Raw genomic sequence first — 20,223 nt, 5'->3', positions numbered from 1 at the left:
AACCTTCAATAAATCCAATATCAAGGGCAAGATGAAGAAAATGAGACACGATAGTAATAACGAATGGTATGACCCAACCGAGTAAATTAAGAGAGTGGATACAGCTGTATCCGAAAGTAACAGCTTCAAAATCAGTTCTCAGTTGGTTACTGGAGATAGATGCCTTTATGAACCATTTTCTCATCGTCAAACTTGGATCGTTTCATAAGAAAATCGACACCCCTGCCTTCCAGGGTCAGATTAGATAGCTACGGAAGAATTTTAGCTCTTTTGAAAATTCACTTGTTTTAAATCTTGGTTGGCAAATATATACATGATGACTACCAGAATTTCCATCTTAGTTGCACTTTTAGCACGAATACGTTATTTCTCAAAACAAAACCTCATCATCTCATTTTTTCGAACAGTTATTTTTTGAACAGCAGTCTTGTGAATCCAATTTTTGAACATTTTTTTTTGTAACAATAAAAGTTACAACTGTTTTAAATTTTGGAAAAAGTGCGAGTGAATTGTATAAGTGCTAGCAAAACCTTATTCAAACAGTTATATGAACACGTTAATCAATATTCGAAACAAAACGATCTGTTGACGGACAAATATTTGTGTTTTTGATGTAACTGCCGAGAGACAAAAATATTCTGCGCTCTAAATTGGTCTGAAAATCACCAATGTAAATACCAATTTTTACGCAGTAAATTTCTTATCTTCTTTCATTTGGAAACACGCTTGAAAGGGCTAATATAAAACCCCGCCTAAATTGGTACGAGCTGCTTTGAGGTATTCAAATACCTAGTGACGTGGTGGGAACAAAAACATCTTCAAACATTTTTCTGATCGTCAATTTGATTTGAGTAGATCTACTCTGTAAATTCAATTTATTTTTAGCTTTCCCATTTCAATTACTGAAAACCTTCAATTGTTTTTCTTAATCAAAATTCAACTTTGATATTTGCTCATTTGTTTTATCGATTTTTTTGTGTTTTTTTATTTGCTGCCGATAAAAGTATACAATTGCCCAGCCATAAAATTGTATTTTTTAAACTCAAATGTCATCTCGCTTTAAAAAGCAAAAACGCAATTTACAGACAATAAAGATCCAATTAGCCATCACAAGTGAATTATAGGTGACCGGATGTTAGACATAAAGCAAAATAGACGTCACCAAAGAAACAAAATTTAAAAGTTTAATCTTTTTGCAAATTAGCATTTTGGACAAAAAGCAAACCCGTACTAACAAGAAATGGATTGTAATCAATTTCATACAGGTAATGTAGCAGATACCTAAAAATCGATTCGAATCGATTTAGTTTGATACAAAAATGTAGCTTGAAAATCAATTTCAATCGATTCTGATTTCATAACTTTTTTAATTTCATTTTTCTATGGATTTGAGTGGGAAAAACTGATGATAAAAAACACTTTTGTATATTTTTTATACAGGTTATGTTCAGATTTTTTTTATCAAACAATAAAAAAATAGCTGGAAAAACATTCGAACATACGTTTTTCTTTTGGTTTTTCGTTTTAGTTTTTTGACTTAAAAATAAACTATGAGGATAACAAACATCTAATTTTTCTGCACCAAAAATGAATTTTTTCAATTTGATTTCTCTAACTATTTATAATTTGCCGTACAAAATTGTGCTCAGAACGTTGATAATGAAAATCACACTTGAAAAATTTTTGCATAGTTTTCTTGTCAGTACCTTGGGAACCTTTAATTTTGCCCAACTTGAAAGGGAATCACGTAAACAAAATAGTTTGCGTAAAACGCCCTCCTTGAATGAAACTTGCTCTCTGTGCCTCTGATGAGAATTTTTTAGTACACAAATTTGCTCAAGCTTGAAACAAACAAAAAATAGTACAGTCCTATAAGTTTCGATGATTTTACTACTTCACAAAAATCCATTTGAATCTAATTAAATCCGTTTTTTTTATACAAAAAAAAATTGAGTTTATCGACCGTAAAAATCTATTTACTCAATTCTAAAATGATTTAATTATCTTAATGGGCTATCGATTTTTATACTTAAATCAATTTTTATGGGCTATCGTGTATTATCTGTATAAAAATCGATTTAAGTCGATTTGATTTTAATCTCAAATTGTCCGTGCGGGAAAGGCTCAACCAAGTTTAATACTCAATACAAAAAGACTATTCAATTTTATTGCATGTTAAAAAATTTCCTTAAATGGTTTGAAAACGTTAACCGAAATGACATGAGAGCACTTTTGAAATGCATTAAAAACATTTTTGAAACGCAAGTCTTACCATTGCGACTTGCCTTTAAGAAAGCATTAAAGATTTGCAGTAAGGAAAACCCAAACGAAAACATTTAGGAAAGTTAATTGTAGTCAGCAGACGTGAACAAAAGTTGAAAAAGTAACCAAATTCAGGCACGATAACAAGTCAATAACGTCTAAATTTCAATTAATTTGTCGATTTTTTTCCTATGCCGCCTGAATTAGTTTAATTAGCAAGTGAGTTTTCAGCAAAATTTTATAAGATCTGCTCATTTTTCTCAAATCAATACGCATATTTTTGTGCCAAGTTTTGTGCGCAAATTTAACTCTTTAGTATTCCTGCTTTCGAAGATAGTGACAAACTGAATTTTTTTTCAGAGTGGTTGTTTCTTTCCAGACAATTTCCGTTTTTTTAATTAGCAAATTTCAAAAAAAAATTTTCCCTATCAATAGGAAAGTGCTCTAGTCCTGAGCTCAAATTAAAACTTTCTTCTGGGTTAATACTTCGAAAATGTATGGGATTCAATCCGTTCTAGAAATTAATCCAAATTCAATTGAGGCATGGTATTTCGGAAGTTTATTATTTTGCTATACGCGAAATAAATCGCTTTGCACTTAACATATCGTGAGGGGGGTGATATTTAAAAAATCTCAATTTTTTGTGAAGACTTCAATTTTCTAAATCTATTTTTCAAAGCAAACATACTCCATAGACATTAAAATGCAGTCGGAATATTCAGTGCTTAGCCCTGTGACGAGCCCTTTTTTCAATTGATTATATTGCTATGCCCACTTTTTTCAGGGGCAGAATTTGATGCTAATGTTTTAAAGTATGCGTGAAAAAAATTCAAAATATAAGGGAAAAATCATTAAAAAGGCATTCATCTATTTGGCGAGAAAATCAAGTACCAAACAGTTCTGCAAAAGCCCAACATTTCTCCAAAAGATAATTTTAAATAGCAGGATCAGTATAAGCTGTTCCATCAATATCTGATCTGTTGTATGGTCTCTGAGTCAGAGTGAAAAGATACCTTTAAAGATCACTTGGAAAGAACAGCCGTTTTATAAACCTCTATTGACAATACTGCAATGGCTGCTTCTTGTCCTTGACGAAATGGCAACAACCAGCTAGGATCTATTATTGTATGATAACTTGAAATAGATCAGTTTGTCTCGCAGCTAACTATCCTGTCAGTAACCATACGGGTATATGAGAATGCCATACTGATTGCCCAAAAAATTCGAAAATGTCAGGACATGTTGCGAGCAAACTTTAAAGTGCCGTACGCCACTTTGCTCCTCTGCACTTCAAGAAGGGTCATTTAATATTTCTTCAAATCAATTTATATCTACTCTAAAATTGAGCAAGATGGTTGAAACATCATCATGACATAACGGAGACATATACTAGCAACAGCGACATCAAACATCGTTTTGAGGCAATATAATGATATATTCATTCAAAAATTAAGGGAATGCATGATGATTGATCGGGGCAAAACAACAGTGCCGAAAAAAAATTTTTTTTTTCAACAATTCCATTTTTTTAAATACTGTTTTGGCACTGTTGAACACAGTTTCAGTTTCGACTCTGTTGAACGCCTCTGTTTGATCAGAAGTTGTATGCGTAGTAGTTGTCTTCCACTTTGTCTTCCTCTCTCTTGTGTCTGCCGTGGTCTCTTACGTGGGCCCAGTTTGCACTCAGAGCTATCACACACAACAGCTGAAACAAACCACATGCTCTGAAAACTTTGATTGCTGCGGTCAATTTTTCTAATTGCTCTAATTGACCGACTTATTGAAATGCTTCATCTTCGGTTTTTGTAAGAAGTCGTATAAATCAAATTTGAGGAATCATAAATTGCTCGTAAAATTATGATAACTTACATCACAAATTGGTTCAATACATATAAAAACATTTTCTGGTATAGCACAACCTCAAATACCTTACAACATCATTATGTTATGGGTTCTGGCTCTGAACTACACAGAGACTTCTCACAAACTGATACAGAAATATCATTGATATATATGAACCACTATATTAAAATGAATAGAGTCAACCAAACTATCTGTAGATTCTTTTTCCGGGGAGTCGTCTCCTCTAAGCACGCTTTCACTCTACTTAACGGCCACAGAGTTTCTCCCCTTTATACCGTGCAATAGCGGAGGACACCAAGACACGATATGATCCACAATCCCGAAAGGGTTATGATGGTGGTTAGATTGAATCGGCCGATCAAAGGATTACGCAACTTCCCCCTAAATTTCTGCTCATTTCGGCTATCCTTTTACGCTTCTAGCTAGTTCGGCAAATCGTGGGCTCAATGAGTAAATTCTCAATCGCAAAGGAAATAAAACAATTTAGAGTGCCCTTAATGAGCTAACTCCTATTTAGCAACTTCTATATTGAAGCCGGCATCCCGTTCCGTTCAACCGCTCATCAGTTTTCGGTTGACTCGATTCAAAAATTGCCTACTCTAGCAGAGCAGCGGCACAACTAGTTCAAACCGGTACTAAACTCGGGTTCCAGCGCAACTCGCTCGCACAACTATTTCAACCCGGTACTAAACTCGGGTTCCAGCGGAACTCGCTCACTAGCAATAATTGTTCTCTTCTCTAATTGAGAACCAACTACTCGTAATAGTAGCGAACAACTGTTCTGACTCTTAAAGGCTCTTCGGTACCCTCCAATTCCTTATCTTTCTTTACACTTAGTCTTACTTAAGTCACGCCATTCTCTATCAGTCCTGACATCCGCCTAAATCACCCGTACGCACAAATTTTAAGACTATATCCCTCCTCCTGTCAACTCTGCCACGTGCCAACTTCGGCTTCTTTTATCAATCTTTTCACGCTTATTAGATACCCCGTATGCGGTAGCTGTCACAACTTGACCAAGCAAACAAATGTCATACGATTCTAATCAACCAATTCCTGAACTCTGTGAACTTCAGCTCTCGAGTTCAACTCAACCTCCAAACCATGCTATGTTTACTCAGTAAACCTCCTAAGGTCTTTATTTTAATTATCCCGTTAACAGTCCGACTTCCCAAAGGTAGGGGGAGACCCTTTTCATTGGTAGCTAATTCATTCCAAGCAATTAAAAATTCTACCTGTACTCTATTCCAATCCCGACTTTCTAGCTATCAAAGGAACGTAGTTCGTCTATTAGGGGTCAAATAAAACCAGAAAGTCACCACCGGGAAGCCAATTAAAATCCCCGTCCATTCATGCTAATTAGGAAACTTAACTCTGATGCCACGGTCCTATAACCATCAGATTGCTCTGGGACTATTTTTCTTTAGTCCAGTTGAATTGCTATTAATGGATCATTCGCCAAGGTAAACTGAACACAATGTTTACCAAGTCCATTTTGAAATAAATCCACTACTCCAATGTTGCCATGTAAAAGCTATATCTCTATCAGCTTTAGTTTCCAATTATAAGTTTTCACCCAATTTTTGCTAGGTGACCCATTTGCATTTCCAGGGGTTGTGCTGGGGAATACGCCACTTTTCGGTGTTAATCTTGGGGTTTTCCATGCAATTTTGGGTCAAAAAGCCCAAAGGTCACCCAGGGGTCAACCGGGGTCAAACTTCCGTATTTGAGGTTAGAATCCCATGGGGGTCCTAACTACCAAGTTTCATTCATATACCATTAATACTTCACAAGTTATACCATTTCTTAGGTCCATTATCACTTTTCCGGAAAAAGGCTATTAACACCGGAAGGATTCGTCGGAGGGTTTTTACTCACTAGGGGTATTTTTTCGGCGGAGTCCGTATCTTATGTCCATTGCCGCAATGAAATCCTTATGCCACCGTTCATCATTTCGCGTAAATAGCCTGTTTCCGGTCTTAGGGGGTGTTTTTCCAAGTGCTAATAGCTTCCGATCCAACCACCGGATTTAGTTCAACTTATAATACAAGATGTATCTTGCCAGTACGTATCACCCCTCCAAGTTTCAGCTCCCTGCACTCATTGGAGGCCGAGAAACGACTTCCGGAAGTTACGGGTGGATTTGTTTACTTAGGGCTTGAAACCAGAAGTGGGGGTCTGAGGGGTCTGTGTTTCCAAACTTAAGTTTCCCTTAACTAGGCCTACAGCATACTAGAATTTAAGCCCAACACCGTCAGTAGTTTCCGAGTTCTGTTAGGGCCATTTACACTTCCCGGGACCGTTATCACTTGCCCACCAAGGTTGTGAGGGGTCCAATTTTTTGTATGCCAGGCTCAAATCATCTCTAGTATCGCGCCTCTGATTTTCATAACATTAGCTTTCTTAGTTCCGATTTTGGTGGGTTCGCCAATTTTTTCAAATTTGGTTTTCTGGCATAGGAGGGACGATATCTTCCAAGATTGAACTATTTCGGATTTACCCTTTGTTTGCTGCACTACTTAACTTAATGACGAATCAATCTTACGCTCAAGTTACTGTAGCATGAAAGACAGTAGAATCGCCAATTCGACACTATCGTTCTCTTTTTCTTAACGTCTGTTATACTTCACCCTTCTTAACTCTACACATTTCTTATTTTATATCAAATTTACATATATTCCTACATTTCCGAGGAAGAGACAGCTGCTCCCAAGTGCCAGGTAGTCTAATCCAAATGCAAACTCCAACATCTAAAATCAAAACCTTTACTATTGCTACTTAGATTGGAGTTTTAAACGTAGCCAACAGAAAAAGGGAAAAAAGTTAATGAATTCAGAAAAACATTTTTTTTCCTTCCAAACTTGAGAATAAACACTTAGAAAAAAGCGCTAAATTTCTTTCACGCTGAAAATTTTTCAAATGTAGCTAATCCAATTAAAGAAAATTGGGTCAGTGGACACTTTTTTATTACACTGGAAAGCTGAAAATGGAAGTCCGTTTTAAAAATCTGAATCACTCACAGCTTTTCGCGTTGTTTGCAGTTTATTTTCAAACAACTTAATGTGCATTACATCCTGCAAAAGATAACAATTTGAAATTAAAAAGGAGTCAAAGTCAAATTGTGAAATATCATATTTGAACGTGAACAATTTTTTGGACGTTTCCCTGAACAAGATTTTTGGAAATTTCACCACGACTTAGTTAAAGGACAAGTCGCATCATACAGATCTGAGAAAATACAATAGTATCAGGGTGTAATTGTATCAGGATTTAACTGAAAAGATAATTGTTCAATATTCGAAAAAACTTGCAAAAAATTTTTTTAATTAATTCTGAGAAAAATAATTTCGGGTTAAATTTTTTTTTTGAAGAAAAAAAAGTTGCCTAGAGAATTTTTAATTTCACTGAATGTCCAGAGTTTTTACTCACTGAGTCAAACTGAGGTTTCGCTGCACTTGCGATATATTAAACATATAGCATTGCGAGCTAGCTGATATAATTTGAGACAAAAACCACTAAGTCAAAAAAGGTGAAAAAAATGTCCAAAAATATATATAAGAACCATTGTCTCGAATGATCTCAAATGATGTTTAAGTTGACTAAAAAACTTAAGAAACAATGCCCAGCGTTGACTAAGCCATGCGACAAAAATTATCCACAGGTTATTAGGCAGGCAACATTTGGTTAGAGCGGAAAAAGAGTCGCAGACAATTTTGTACAACACAGCTTAAGTTATCACAAAGTAGAAAATCGCATAAAGCTGTATTTTTATGAAGAACAAACATTTATGAAGCAACTAAGGCAATATAGTACACTTGAAACAACTAGCGCTCAAAAACCGGTAAAGCAAAACAAAAAACGATAAGCGGAAATTATGAAGTTCAATTACCTACAACTAATCCGGGTCGAGGTGCTCGACTTATGATTCGACTTTGAAAATTAAGTAAGTGTAGTTTTTAGAGTGAAATTTTAAGGTTGAGAAGCACTTTTAGGTCGAGCATTAAAATAACACATGCCCAATTTTGGTCGAGAGAGTCACAATATAAGTCGAGCACAGTCAAAACATGCCCAACTTCGGTCGTCAAAGTCAAAACATAGGTCAAGCACAGTCGAAATTTACCTGATTTTGATCAAGAAAGTCAAAAAATGTGTCAGTCGAAGCATTTTTGCAAAAATTATTTAAGGTTTCAAGACTTAATTGCTCAAAAATTTTTTGTCAGCCAACTTTTAAGTTTTTTTTTTGTTTTTGGCTCAATGAGAGGCTTTGAGCAGCTATTTGGGGCTAAATGAACGCATTAATGGCTTAATTGCTACTCGTTAAGAAATTAAAGACTTATTTATTGTTGTTTCTTGGCTATTTTTCCAAAATAGTTTTTTTTCCAATTTTGTTAATTCCGTCTCACTTTTTATTCGCCAGCTTGCAAGGATGGTTCTCGAAATGTATCGCAAGTGATGCGAAGCTCCGCTTCGCCTCTTTGTTATTATTATTATATATCCGATCACTCTTACGGAAGAAACTATTGAGTAGGGTGGGCTGATAATCTGTGCATTTTTGTTACCTCAAAGGAGGTCAACGCGGATTGCATAATAAAGCCTGTTCATTGATGATTTATTTCGAAAAAGACTGGTCTGAATATATATTTTTTAGATTTATGTTTTTCAAAATTAGATTTCCAAAGCAGTGGATAAGCAGTGCCTTGATTTTTAATCACACACTTCTGAATAATCTATTTTTACGCTTCTTGGTTACTATATACGAATATAAACTCCAATTATGCAGAAGATACATTTTTTGAAAAACAAAGAAAAATTTGAAAACAAAAAAGATTGACAATTCTTAGGTTGTTTTTCTCTTTCAAAGTTCCTTAAACTGGTTACTATGATAACCAACAGGAAATAGAGTAGTGAACAGCAAATATCATAGAAATTTCCGACGACGATTATCATATTTGCAGAAATTTTAGATGAAAATTGAATCAAACTGCGATTTATTCGATTTTATTTTCAAATTTTGTGTTTTCTTTACAGAGCTAGGGAAAAAAAATAAGCATAAGAGTGACGTCAAACTTGGTGCTAAATGAGTTTTTTTAGCCGACTGAAAATGATATTGCTACTAAACTTAACAAAAACTAACCTCTTCACATGCATCGTCATCGTTCCATTTGTAACACACACTATTTGGGATGAGATAGGACAGATTGCCCGGACTGAAGTTAATGTCAATCACTTCAGTGTTGATCCTGTCTACAGTGTCTTCAGTGAGAGCGGAGGTGTTGAACGAGGGGATCCCAATGTCCAGTTCATCCAGAATTGATTCCCAATCCAGTTCATCTGTGAAAACGGGGTTTTAATATTACGAGGACAACTGTGTATTTTGTGAATTGTCAAACGATTTCTCATGCTGAAAACATAATTGTCACGAAATCCGAATCACGGCTATTTTTCTTTGATCTTTTTGCTGATTTGGATTCCACGAACAAATAGCGAAAATACTCTATGGCTCGAAATTGCTTCGATAGCGGTGAAATTTGCGGCAACCGCAACCAAATTAGCGGAATCCAGGCAGTTTGTACAATCCACAGTTAAATAAAAGACTAAATTTGTAGTAAATTGGGCAGTCTTGGAATCCGCAATAGTAAGCAGAACGCGCAAATTGTAAGTGGAAGCCGCAATTGAAACTGGAATCAGCAAACTGTATGTGAAATCCGCAAACTTACAGGAATTCGCTATTGTAAATGGAATCAGCAAACTATAAGTGGAACCGCAAATTGTAAAAGAAATCAGCAAATTATAAGCGGAATCCGCTAATTAAAGCGGAATCCGCAAATTATTAGCGGAATCCGCCCCGTGTAAGTGGAATCCGTGATTGTAAGCAAAATCCACAACTTGTAGCGGATTTCCAGAAATCCACAAATTGTTATGGAATCAGCAAATTGTAAGCGGAATCCTCAAATTGTAAGCGGAATCCATAACTGTAAGCGGAATTCGCTCAGTTTGTTTGCAGAATCCAGATATATTGGTCTTGTAAAGATTTGAAACGTATGAAGTCAAGCAACTAGAATAAAATTTTGGACTCACTACAAACTTTCCCAGTAATAAGTCAATTTTTTAGGTACCGAAAAAGTCCGACCAGGATTCGAACACCGGACCTTAAGATCATCCCAAGGCAGCGCTTTATCGCTATACAAGTTTGAAGGGGCTTCGAAGGTTTTGAGGTTCACAAATAACTCCGATACAAAAATGAATGCCTATAATTACCAGCAAATAACAAGACAAGGAAAAAACTTTATGAAAAAAGATTTTTAAAACTTTTTTTAAACTAAAAAAACGCGAAAAAAGACAAAAAACTGGAAACAAACTCAACTGCACCATTAAAAACTTCACAAAGAGTTTTCAAAATGCTAAAAACAAACCGGAACCAAAGCCGACAAAAATTAGCAAACACGAAAAATTTTCAATTTCCACAAAAAAACTGGAATCGTAATTCTGAAGTTTGTTGTCTCAAGCATGGATGTTAACACAGCAAAAAATACGCAGAACACCACTCCTTGAGTTCATAAAAAACTTCAAAAAACGTTTAAAATACTTTTTTAATGAAAATTGAAAATAGCAAAAATTGCAAAATTTCTTGGTACTCATTAAGTTGCCCAAAAGCAGAATATACTCGCACAAAAACGGCTTTTCAGTTTGAGCAAAATTTCTAAGGTTTAGGTAGACTCGGTGCTGCGGCGAAAAGGGAACAAACAGGAGTCCGAAAAAATTTTTTGACGCGCGAACAATTTTTTATGGCAATTTATCTAACTTTCGGCAGATAAAGTTAAATAACTTTAATGCATATCTAGATTCAATCAAATGAGCAATATTATTTTTGAATGCACATTTGCTCTCGATACAAAATTCATATAAATTTTTCTAATGAAAATCAAAACATAGCGAAAATAAACAAAACTTCTTGGAACTCAATAAGTTGCCCAAAGGCGGAATACGCTGAAATGTTTTTCAATTTGAGCAAAAAAGACCAATTTCAGGTAGATTTCGTGCCGCGGCAACAAAGCCGACAAAAAAGCGGACAAACAGATGTCCAACAAATTTTTTTTTGACGCGCGGACGATTTTCTGCTTACAAACAAAAACAGATCCTTCCCGGTTTCAAGCCATTGAAAAGGCGCAAATTAACGCCTGACATGTGATTCCATATGAACCAAAAGTAAACTGATTCGATTGATTTTGATAAACTAGTTTTTAGCCAGTATAGAAAAGTTTACATTCCGTTTGGTAACGCTTGTTTTCGTACAGCAGTTATGGTAACAATGGGGTATAGATTTTGTTCAACATTTAAACATTTTTTGAGTTTTTCTATCTAGACAAAGGATACGGATGACGGAAGGGACTCAAACAAATGTTTTGCTTCACAACTGTGATTATCAAAAGGAAATCACTGAGCACACTTTCCCCAGTTGCCTCAAAAATGCAAATATTCTTGCCTTTTACAAGGAAAAGATAATGCAAGGGCTGAAAACTGTAGTCCCTTCAGTCACTTCAGCAAAAATAGTCATTCAAGTTTTCAAGTCTTCGCTGAGCAAAATTTAAAAAAAAAAATTTATTGTTTGAAAGAAAAATATTGTCCTTTAATTTTTTTGCAAGATGCAGTTATTTTCAAAGCAACAGTTCGGTTTCTATTCAAAGCGCTCATGCGCTCATGCAGTAACAGAGAAACAGAATTTACACATTTAGCGATTAAAAAAACCAGATGGGGATACGGTCTCCATTAAACTTCAAAAATGCGTTAGATACTCTAAAACATCAAACTCTTTTGAAGAAGTTGGAATAATATAGTTACAGAGAACCAATTTTCGAATCATTGAGCAGCTAGTCAAATAATCGGTATCATTACAGTAAAGTACAAAAAAAATTTTTTCTGTGATAACCTAATTCCACGGGGATGAATATTAAGATCTTTTCTGTTTTTAAATCATAAACAATCTTTCAAATCAATGTCAAACAAGCGAGGTAACCTTCTTTACTGATGATTCAATTGCTGTAAGCCTAGTAAAATTTCTTCTCAGAATACAAAATTGTATTAGAAGTCAGCTAAAGATTGCTTTAAAGCTAATACACCATTTCAAAGCCTATTGAAATGTTAGTGACACTTTTTGAACAAACCGTATTTTCAATTGAAAGTCAAGAAATAATGCATGATCAAATGGGTGTTCATAAGTTCTTTTGAAATCGCGAAGTTCCAATTGAATCACGCTCAAAATGGCCTATTAAAAAAAATTCATGAATCGACAAACGATGTTTAATCGAATCGCATTCGCGTGGAGAAGATTATATAGCTTTGGCCGACTGTTTGGGAATAAATCAGAACACTGCGTATACAATTGTGCGACGTGGGAGATATAAAAATTTACCAAAAGGTGGACCATACCATCGAAAAATTGACAAAGAAATTATTTTGGGCGCTATTGACATTCTGGAGGGCAATCTACTGATGACATTGCAGCAAGTGAATTTTGCTTTGAGAGCGCGCTGCCCCAAAAACCCCATTTTACGCAACAAGCATTATCAAAAGCAATAGAAGAGAGAATGATCACTTTCAAGATCAGGAGAGATTGTCCTGCAGAGCGTAACAGCGAAGAAGCTATAAAAGATCAGTACAACTATGCATTGTGGATCATGAGCCCTGACGTCATAAGTTCGCGAAAAAATTCTGTGGATGAATTTGGTGTAATTATTCACATGCGGCGTACTCAAGGGCGATCTGCTAAGGGTGACAGAGTTTATAGAAAGGTCAGTGCCCACAAAGTACCCAATGTTACAATCTGTTGCGCAGTTTCCACGGAAGGCCTTTTGCATTATCAGGTAATTCAAGTTTGAATGAAGAAAGAAATTTTAAAAAATTTTCTCGAAGTTCTATGTGGAAACATAATCCTTGACGAAGGGAACAATGCTGATGGATTTCGCATTTTGACAATGCTCCCGGGCACAGAGGAATCGAAGATATGGACCTTAGTGGAATATTCCTTCTGAAGAGGCTCCCAAAGTACAGCCCATTTCTAACTTTGGTTGAACTGCAATTTCGTGCTGGAAAGCGGCTATGAAACGAAAAATGCAAGAAGAGATGGATTTGTTCATCAACGCGGATGCCTTGAAGGAGCCAGGACGCACACTTCAGGATTACCGTTTCCGTCATGTCAAATCTATTGTGGAATGAACAAGTTGTGAGATTACCCCACAGAGATGTGTTGGTTGGTACAATCATACGATGACATATATCCCGGATTGTTTTACCTGGAATAAAATAGATGGATGAACAATGGATGTTGCATAAAAACCGTTGATTCTGTCTACTAAATTCTTTTCTTATTCATTTGAAATAACATGTTTTCAATTGAAGTCACCAGTGAGCACTCCATCGTTTTTCTATTCTTTAGAACTTACGAAATAAATGATCTTTCATTAGAAGCTACCTATAATTCTTTTCAAATTACCGATTGTTCAACAGGCTTTGAAAAGGTGTGATTTAGCAATTAATTCATCGAAATATGAAGCAATGACATTGCGAAAGTTACAGCCATTGGAAGTATCTATCTGTCATAAACTAAAACTTTTAAAAAACAATCGAGTCTTTAAGTGTTCAAGTTGATAGCAAACTTTGTTTGTTGATCACATGAATCACGTTGAGGAGAAATTATATTTTTTCTGTGGTGCCGTCCAAAAAATACTAAATAATTACCTACAAAATTTTTCTTTTTCTCTACAATTCTCGATCTCCAGCCATGTTTTATGGTTTTACATGCTTCGCTCAGCTAAAAAAATTAAACAGACACAGCGAGGAATAAAACTAGCAAATTTTGGACGCAAAAATCTGATTCAATCAGCAACAAAGTGAAAGATAGCAAAAAAAGTGTTGGAAAAGTGTCAATGAACGTAAGGAAACAAAAATTATTTGACTTTTTTTTGAAACCATTGCAACGTTTAAACTTCAGAAAAGTAAAGGGTCTTATTGCTCTTTGTTTTCTAGAGCAATTTTTGATTAAAATTTTTGTATTGTAATTGCGCTAATTTGAAAAAAACTGGATCAGTTGGTTAATTTTCATTCCGCTGAGAAAACTAAAAATTGAATTCCACCTTTCAAAGTAAAAAATCTTTCATGTTTTTTCTCGCCAAAATTATGCTTGTATTTGGAGAGTGAAATTTACGTAACTTTCAGCAGAAGAAGTTAAATAAACTTTAAAAATGAATATATGAATGCATTCATAAAAGCAATATTGCTTTTGAATGCACCTTTGTAGTTGATACATAGTTTTACATAGTTTTAATTACCAAGAAAAATTACCAAGATCTGTACAAGAGTCTTCACAAGGTTCATCTACTTTCAGAAACTTAGATATTAGCACTGTTCACGAAGTATTTGTGGTTGAAGTACTAATAAACTTTTTAAATGTCTTTGTAATTCTTCCTTTCATGCTTGTTTGATCGAAAACGAACTAAAATGAATCACCTCATCGATATCATAAGTCTTAAGAAAAAAGATTTACATTCCCTTCGTTGAATCAAACCACTGACCTAAGAAGGATCAATAGAGACTCTAGTAAACAAACCATATAATTGGGCAAACTGTTCGATCACCAGCAAAAATGGATAGGTTCAATCCACTGAAAATAGATCAGCATGTAAAGATGATTGAAAAACGCTTAAGGAGAGACAATAAAAATTTAAGGACCTTTTTTTCTTCTAAATGTTTTCGTAAACTATGCTTCCTTTCAAATCATTCCTTACAAAGGTTCAAACTAGAAAAGCTTGTGGGCTAATTTTGAGACATTGACGAAAAAGATAATTAACGTGTATTTAACAGTACGTTTTAACATGTACGTTTTTGATTAATCGACTAATTTCAAATTCTGAGGATTTGTGAGTTCACTTACTGATTTTATGGACTGAGTCGAGGCAGATGGAGGTGAAGTTTCGACCAGCTGATTTTTGCAGAAATGACTCCGATCCACAGGACATCTGGACAACTGCGGATGCCAGAGCAGCTGAGACGAATACACAACTCATCAAGTATAGCACAAAACCCACAAACACACATATGCAGATCATCTGAAACACGTTGCAGGAGGGACTGACTTCAGCTGATACGATTTTGCTGTGGGTTCACGAACATGACAATTAACCGGTGATCGGGCGTAAAGATTTTAAAGGGAAATAATTCGTGGTTAATTTGAGCTAATTTTTACGTAAAGTGCCCGCATCAAAAGGAGCGTGACCATCTGTTCTAAAAATCCAGCTTCCAAAAATAACCTACCAAATTTTGTACAAAAATTTAATAAAAAAAAGAAAAATTCGTAGACTCACAACGAAAAGAGAAAAAAGCCCAAGACATCTACAGCAACAGCTTCTGCAGCACTTTTCCTTATTGGCTCCTGAACACATAGAAGAACAGCCAATCAGGGCCAAGTAAATGAGCCCCAGACACGAAAATCCGGCTATGAAGACTTTAGAGCTGTCGTCATTTGTGAAGCTAAAAAAGAAGAACACTATAAAAATATTTTTGCTGATAAAATTCATGAACAAAAAACATAAGAACTCTAAACTTGAGATATCATAAAAAAAATAAAATTACAAAACTATTAACGAACTTAATATAAATCATATCTTCTAAAATCTTACGACTTCTCATGATGTTTATGGAGGACAGAGGTATATTTTGTGAAAATTAATTAGCGTAATTAAGGATTAATAAATTAATAGTAACTAATTAATTTTCTAATAATCATAGCTTCATTACTGACTCAGTTCACTGTTATTTGATCTCCAACCTTAACTCATAATGTCGAGTGATGACTTCTAAAAGTCTGATTGCACCGAAGCCCATCAGTCCAGCTCCACCCAGACCAAGAGTGAAGGCCAGAGTACTGAGCCAAGGGAAACGACCCAGACAACGACAACAACCGCCTTCTGCTTCGAAGAAAAACACATCGTTGGGTTGGCTAATAACTATTTGAACCAAAAGTTAGGCACCAAAACAGGTCAGAGTGAGTGAATTAGATATCATATTTAAACGAGCAATGCTTGTGTTAAGCGACCAGTTCACGTTTTTCGAACCTGGTTCGCAACTTTCTGAGTTCAATTTTGTGTTGGATATCAATATCTGAATACACCTATAGTATATTATAAAATTTACAGGCATGAACAACAATCACCTAAATATAACAAGGTTTTTTCTCCTGGCAGATTTCGACTGTTTAACCTGCCATTTTTGTCGAAACTTTTCTATCATCCAAAAGGTATGGTTGTCTTTAGCTCAAGCTTGAAAAGATATTTCAACTGTGATTTTTTTCACAAAGTTATGGGGGTTTAATGGTTGCCAATTTGTTCATTTTGGGACAATTAACGCGCGATAAATTGCGCGCTATTAACGCTTAAGTAAAGATTTAATCCCTCCATAAAGTTTTTTCATTTTGGACTGAGGCTTGCTTTTGATTTGGGTTATTTAATACTTTCCTATAAAACACATGAAAAGGTTTTCGCACTTAATTAACATAACGTATGTATATTTTGTTTTATTTTGAAAATTGCATCAAATTTTTTAAAGCGAACTTTTTCTCGTAGAGCTTGAAGGTCACACGGAACCCTCAGGGTTTTGCCCTGATACGAGCAGATTTTTTGTTATTCAAGTAGGTTTGAATAAATTAAAAATTTCCTCAAAGTATGACGCATCAGAGATTGGTTCAATTCTCTTTGAAACAAAAGATTTATCTCTCGCTAATTTGTTTTCGGCTTATTGTTCCGATTTTCGAAGATATGCAGAAAATATATGGTTGAGGTGGTTTTTTCTTAACATAAATTTGAGGGGGGGGGGGGTGTGAAATTTGCCAATTTGGGATGTGAAAATTGTCAAAACAATTCCGCACTGAATCTTCGCTTCAAATTGAATTGAGGTAAGGTAAAAAGTTGTAATAGTTTAGTACTTATTCAAAATTTCACACTTGATGTTTGATTTTGTTCAAAATTTATAAATTTTTTATAAAATTTTTACAAACATTTAATCAAAACCAATAACGGGGCAATTGGAATATTCAGGGTTTTGCCCTAAAATACAAGCAAACTTGTTTTCATTCAGTGTTTATTTTTGCTTCGGGCTTTTGTTGCTTTTTTCTGCGCAGTGAAGCGTTGCCCTGCCCCTGTGGGGGAAAACTCCAGTCGTGATTCAATTAAATCAAAAAATAAGAAAAATTTTTGTCGTTTTATATTAATTTTTTTTCGCAAAACAGCTTATTGATTGGGTCATTATGCACCACTTCTTCAGCTCCCGGCAATTCTTTTTGTTCCTACGACTTTTCCGCATCAATACTAGGATAAATTTTGGATGATTCGTTTTTGCGTAAAACCAGTCGCTACAAACAAACTTCGGGTGACGAATGAATGAGATTCCATGTTTAAAAAAGTTCAATTGAGATGCGGACTATAAATATAACTGCGCTGAAAAACTATCTTAAAGTCAAAAATGACCAAAAAATTTATGTTTGATCGCAAAGGCCAATTAGTGTCTCAAGATCAACTTTGTTTGATTGTTCTTGGTGAATTAATTTTCAAATTTTGAGGAATTTCAATATGATATGCACAAGTAATGGAAAAACGAAAAAGAAATAATTGATTTTTTAACTCTTTAATATTTTTTGAGTTGCAATATAGGCTTTTGCTTATCTGGTATGAAACACATGTAAAACGTTTGATTTAAGTACCTACAGTTGAAAAAATTTTCATGATCTTACGTCCAAATTGTTTTTGTGGATTGTCCTAAGAAGTTATTCACTAGTGTTTCAGTTTCATTTTTTAAAAAACAAGCATAATTTTTAAAAAGTGGCCAATTGACATTTAGAAAAGAGTAATTAACGCAATTAAGCAGAAAAAAACACGGAATTTGCTAAAAAAATTCTCAACTTTCGAATTTCAAAGATAAAATAGTTGCCCTTTAAGCTCTTTGAATTTCTAAAAAAAGTTTATGATTGGCGCTTTTTTGAAAATATTAACCCAATTTGAGAAAACTGGATCAATAGATAAAGTATTTATTCCGCTGTGAATCTAAAATCAAATTCCATTTTCGAAAGTAGAAATTTGCACATTTGTATTTGGAGAGTGCTATTTACGTCACTTTCAGCAGATGAATTTCAATTCAACTCAAAAAGCCTATATATAAGTGCGTTCATAAAGCATAATTATTTATATATGCACATCTGTAGTTTCTAAGCCTTTTCCTGAAACAAAAACCAAAAAAAAAAATCACCAAGACCTGTATAAGAGTCTTCTCTACGTTCATTACTCTTAAACACTAGTGCAATATTTTAATATTTAAATATGCCACGGAATTGTACTGAACACGTATGTGTTTTGTCATAACATAATGGTTGGTTTAATGCAGTGTCAAACAGTTATTAATGCACACTATTCTAATTAGGCCGAATATAAGCGCTTTCATATGCAACAAGCAGCAAAGCGCAGAAGGGTTCGCTAATTGTTGCCTAACTTTGGCTGTATATTTTCACTTTTTAACAACTGTTATTTCATGAGGTTGTTTTTGTATCTGCACATTTTCAATACATAACAATTCAATTATTATTATTAATTATTATAACTGCGAACTCACTTTTTTCTAGGTAGACCATGGCAGGTTGCATTTGGGATGGATGCACAGAGGAAGCGGCGGCTGCTCCTGTTCGTTCTCTCATTTCACTCATGTATGGCGGAGGTGCAGAAGCGTGCGTTCCATGGTTTAACCCACGGCGCATCTCCGGATTAGTTATTTTAACTAAGTGTGATTACCAATTTAAATTAAAACTGAAGGTATTCTCTTGAATATCAGTTTTCACCGAAACAAATATCAGCTTAAGCTTATATGAGACACTCAGGAAGTTAATTTAGGGAAGCATCTTTGTTAACAACTTGGGATAGATTTCTATCACAGGAAGCTCTATCTAGGTGAAATTGAATCAAGAAAAATAACCATTTTTTAAGATTCGTTTTTTGTCAACTCCGTTCTCCTGATAATTTTCCTGTTGTTGCGCTGATTGCTAACGACAACGTGAACTACCTTTGTTTTCATCACAGACAGTTTCAGTTTTAAGGCTTAACGGGAAATAGACGCCCCGGGAAAACTACCGCCTGTTACTAAAAGTGGAAACTGACTTCATACAGAATGCCTTCATACGCTGTAAACAACGCACAGGAAATGCCTTCATACGCTACGAAGCAATCTTTTCAAAACATGGTACGTTTTTGAAAATACACAAAACAGGATATAAAATACGTGACTCCTTTTTTGGGGACCACAGTACGAGAGGTCTTCTATTTTTCGGGTTTAAGTCACGGCAGTCCAAAAAATTTAACGATTTTAGCTCTTTGAAAAATGAATATATATGTTTCAATCTTATTGATCTTAAAACCTTGAAACAATCAGGAGAAATGTGTAAATCAACTCAAGCAAGCTGAAACAACGGTTTTTTCTTCTGAACGTTTTCCAACTTTTGATGTTCAAAGAAACAAATATCAACTTCAGTTCTTTTAATTTCAAATATCTTTTTACGCTTGCGATTAACAAACTTTGTCAAATCAGAATAAAATTTTTGGGTTAAAAACTTGCCTACAAATAATAATTGAGGCTTCGGCGGTTCGCAGAGGATTTATGAAAAGCTAGAATGCCTGTCTAAGCATGATCCGTTTCTGTTAATTCTCCCACACTTATGATCGAGTTTTTTTGTTAAACGATGCATATTTGCAACTCAAGGCCATTTTTTGCTTCTAGAATTTTCATGTGGTACCACTTTTGCAGCCAAAAGTGGGCAGGTTACTGTAGACCTGAGCTCGTCCTCGCACACTATCAATGCCATAACAGAAGATCGCATACACAATCTGATTATCTCAAAGTGAACGCCTCAACAACATGCCACGAGGCTCTGCTGCGCAACATAATCATTGAATCTTCTGATAGCTTGAAATAAAATAAATTGAGATTTCTATATCCTGATTTTTGAATACTTATGTTTTTTATCAGTAATTGAAACTTAAAGTGAAATTGAAATAAAGGAGAGCCGGTTGT

At 34.9% G+C, this 20,223-nt stretch overlaps 2 protein-coding genes across 3 annotated transcripts in view; both read right to left on the bottom strand.

The window, feature by feature from the left end:
- Nucleotides 1-20,223, bottom strand: part of LOC134847823 (etoposide-induced protein 2.4 homolog) — a 224,570-nt gene that overhangs the window by 131,289 nt on the left and 73,058 nt on the right. The window lies entirely within an intron of this gene.
- LOC134848306 (uncharacterized) lies at nt 3,502-19,204 on the bottom strand. 2 transcript variants are annotated; one of them, XM_063865700.1, is made up of 7 exons: nt 18,775-19,204; nt 15,947-16,088; nt 15,483-15,648; nt 15,053-15,227; nt 9,260-9,456; nt 6,810-6,875; nt 3,502-3,967 (listed from the first exon to the last, which is right to left on the bottom strand). In XM_063865700.1, exons 1-7 carry the CDS (start codon nt 18,914-18,916, stop codon nt 3,857-3,859), a joined length of 999 nt encoding a protein of 332 aa, XP_063721770.1. In that variant the 5' UTR covers nt 18,917-19,204; the 3' UTR covers nt 3,502-3,856. The 2 variants fall into 2 exon arrangements, with proteins under 2 accessions (XP_063721770.1, XP_063721771.1); XM_063865701.1 differs by having other exon boundaries at nt 15,947-16,085.

Source organism: Symsagittifera roscoffensis, chromosome 6, assembly GCF_963678635.1.
Source record: "Symsagittifera roscoffensis chromosome 6, txSymRosc1.1, whole genome shotgun sequence".
NCBI classification, from domain to species: Eukaryota; Metazoa; Xenacoelomorpha; order Acoela; family Convolutidae; genus Symsagittifera; species Symsagittifera roscoffensis.
Note: the sequence above shows the minus strand (reverse complement) of the source record. Positions and strands in the feature narration are given on the sequence as shown.